This window comes from Eimeria mitis, genomic scaffold (genome assembly GCF_000499745.2).
Source record: "Eimeria mitis Houghton genomic scaffold, Emh_scaff1054, whole genome shotgun sequence".
Taxonomy (NCBI): Eukaryota; Apicomplexa; class Conoidasida; order Eucoccidiorida; family Eimeriidae; genus Eimeria; species Eimeria mitis.
In genome coordinates, this window is record NW_013567323.1 from 7,881 (window position 1) to 9,227 (window position 1,347).

Below are 1,347 nucleotides of genomic sequence, written 5' to 3' on the forward strand. Positions count from 1 at the left end.
GCAGCAGCAGCAGCAAGCAGCAGCAGCCGTCGTTCTCCGGACGAGATAATAAACTATTCTTCTCTGTCTCCTTCATCGACAAGTTCTTGCACAGGACAACGAGCATCAGCAGCAGCAGCCCAAGCAGCAGCAGCAGCAGCAGCAGCAGCAGCAGCAACAGCAGCAACAACAACAAAAATAACTCCGAGGCTACCTGGGGTTAAATATTGTCATTCTAGGAATGCATGGATCGCTCGATGGTCTGAAGAAGGACAAGAAAAGTGGAAAACCTTCTCGGTCAAAGCATGCAAAGGTTTCACCGAAGCACGCATGCAAGCTGTTCAATTCAGGTATGTTTTTATGAATGTTTTTGTTTTTTATTTTTAATTTATTTATTTTTATTTGTTTTTATCTGTTTTTTTGCTTCATTTTTCTGTATTTATGTCTATATAATGGGGAAACCTCTGTTGAGGCATGCAAAGGTTTCACTGAGGCACGCATGCAAGCTGTTCAGTTCAGGTGTGTTTTTATATTTATTTATTTTTAATTTATTTTTATTTAGTTATTTTTATCTGGTTTTTTGCTTCATTTTTCTGTATTTATGTCTATATTTATGTTCTTATAGTGGAGGCATGCAAAGGTTTCACTGAGGCACGCATGCAAGCCGTTCAGTTCAGGTATGTTTTTATGTTTATATTTATTTAATTTATTTTTATTTATTTATTTTTATTTATTTTTATTTATTTTTATTTATTTATTTTTGTTTATTTATCTGTATTTATGTCTATATTTGTACTTATAATGAGGAAACCTCTGTCGAGGCATGCAACGGTTTCACTATGCAAGCTGTTCAATTCAGGTATGTTTTTATGTTTGTTTTTATTTTTTTATTCATATATTTTTATTTATATATTTTTATTTATATATTTATATTTATATTTATTTATTTTTTCGTTTTATTTATTTATTTATATTTATTTTTATATTTGTACTTATAATGAGGAAACCATCGAGGCGTGCAAGGGCTCCACGGAGGCACGCATGCGACGCGTACAGGTATATATGTAAATAATTTATTTATTTATTTATTTATTTATTTTATTATTTTATTTATTTTTATTTATTTATATTTATTTTTTCGTTTTTTTTATTTATATTTATATTTATATTTGTATCTGTAGTATGAAGACTTTCTGCGTCACGGATTCGCTGCGGCACGCGTGCAGGTAGAGAGATATATATAACATTTATATTTTATCTATAATTACATTTATTTATATATTTTGTATTTATATTTGTATTTATGTATATATATATATATATATATATATATATATATATATATATATATATATATATATATATATA

The 1,347-nt window shown here is 28.6% G+C and overlaps 1 protein-coding gene across 1 annotated transcript in view; it reads left to right on the forward strand.

Moving 5' to 3' along the window:
* EMH_0028390 (uncharacterized protein) overlaps positions 1–203 on the forward strand; it is a gene marked incomplete at both ends in the record, with an annotated part of 690 nt that extends 487 nt beyond the window's left edge. The window contains one exon of the mRNA XM_013494148.1: positions 1–203. Within this exon, the coding sequence (XP_013349602.1) occupies positions 1–203 (203 nt within the window).
* Positions 204–1,347: the final 1,144 nt, after the last annotated feature.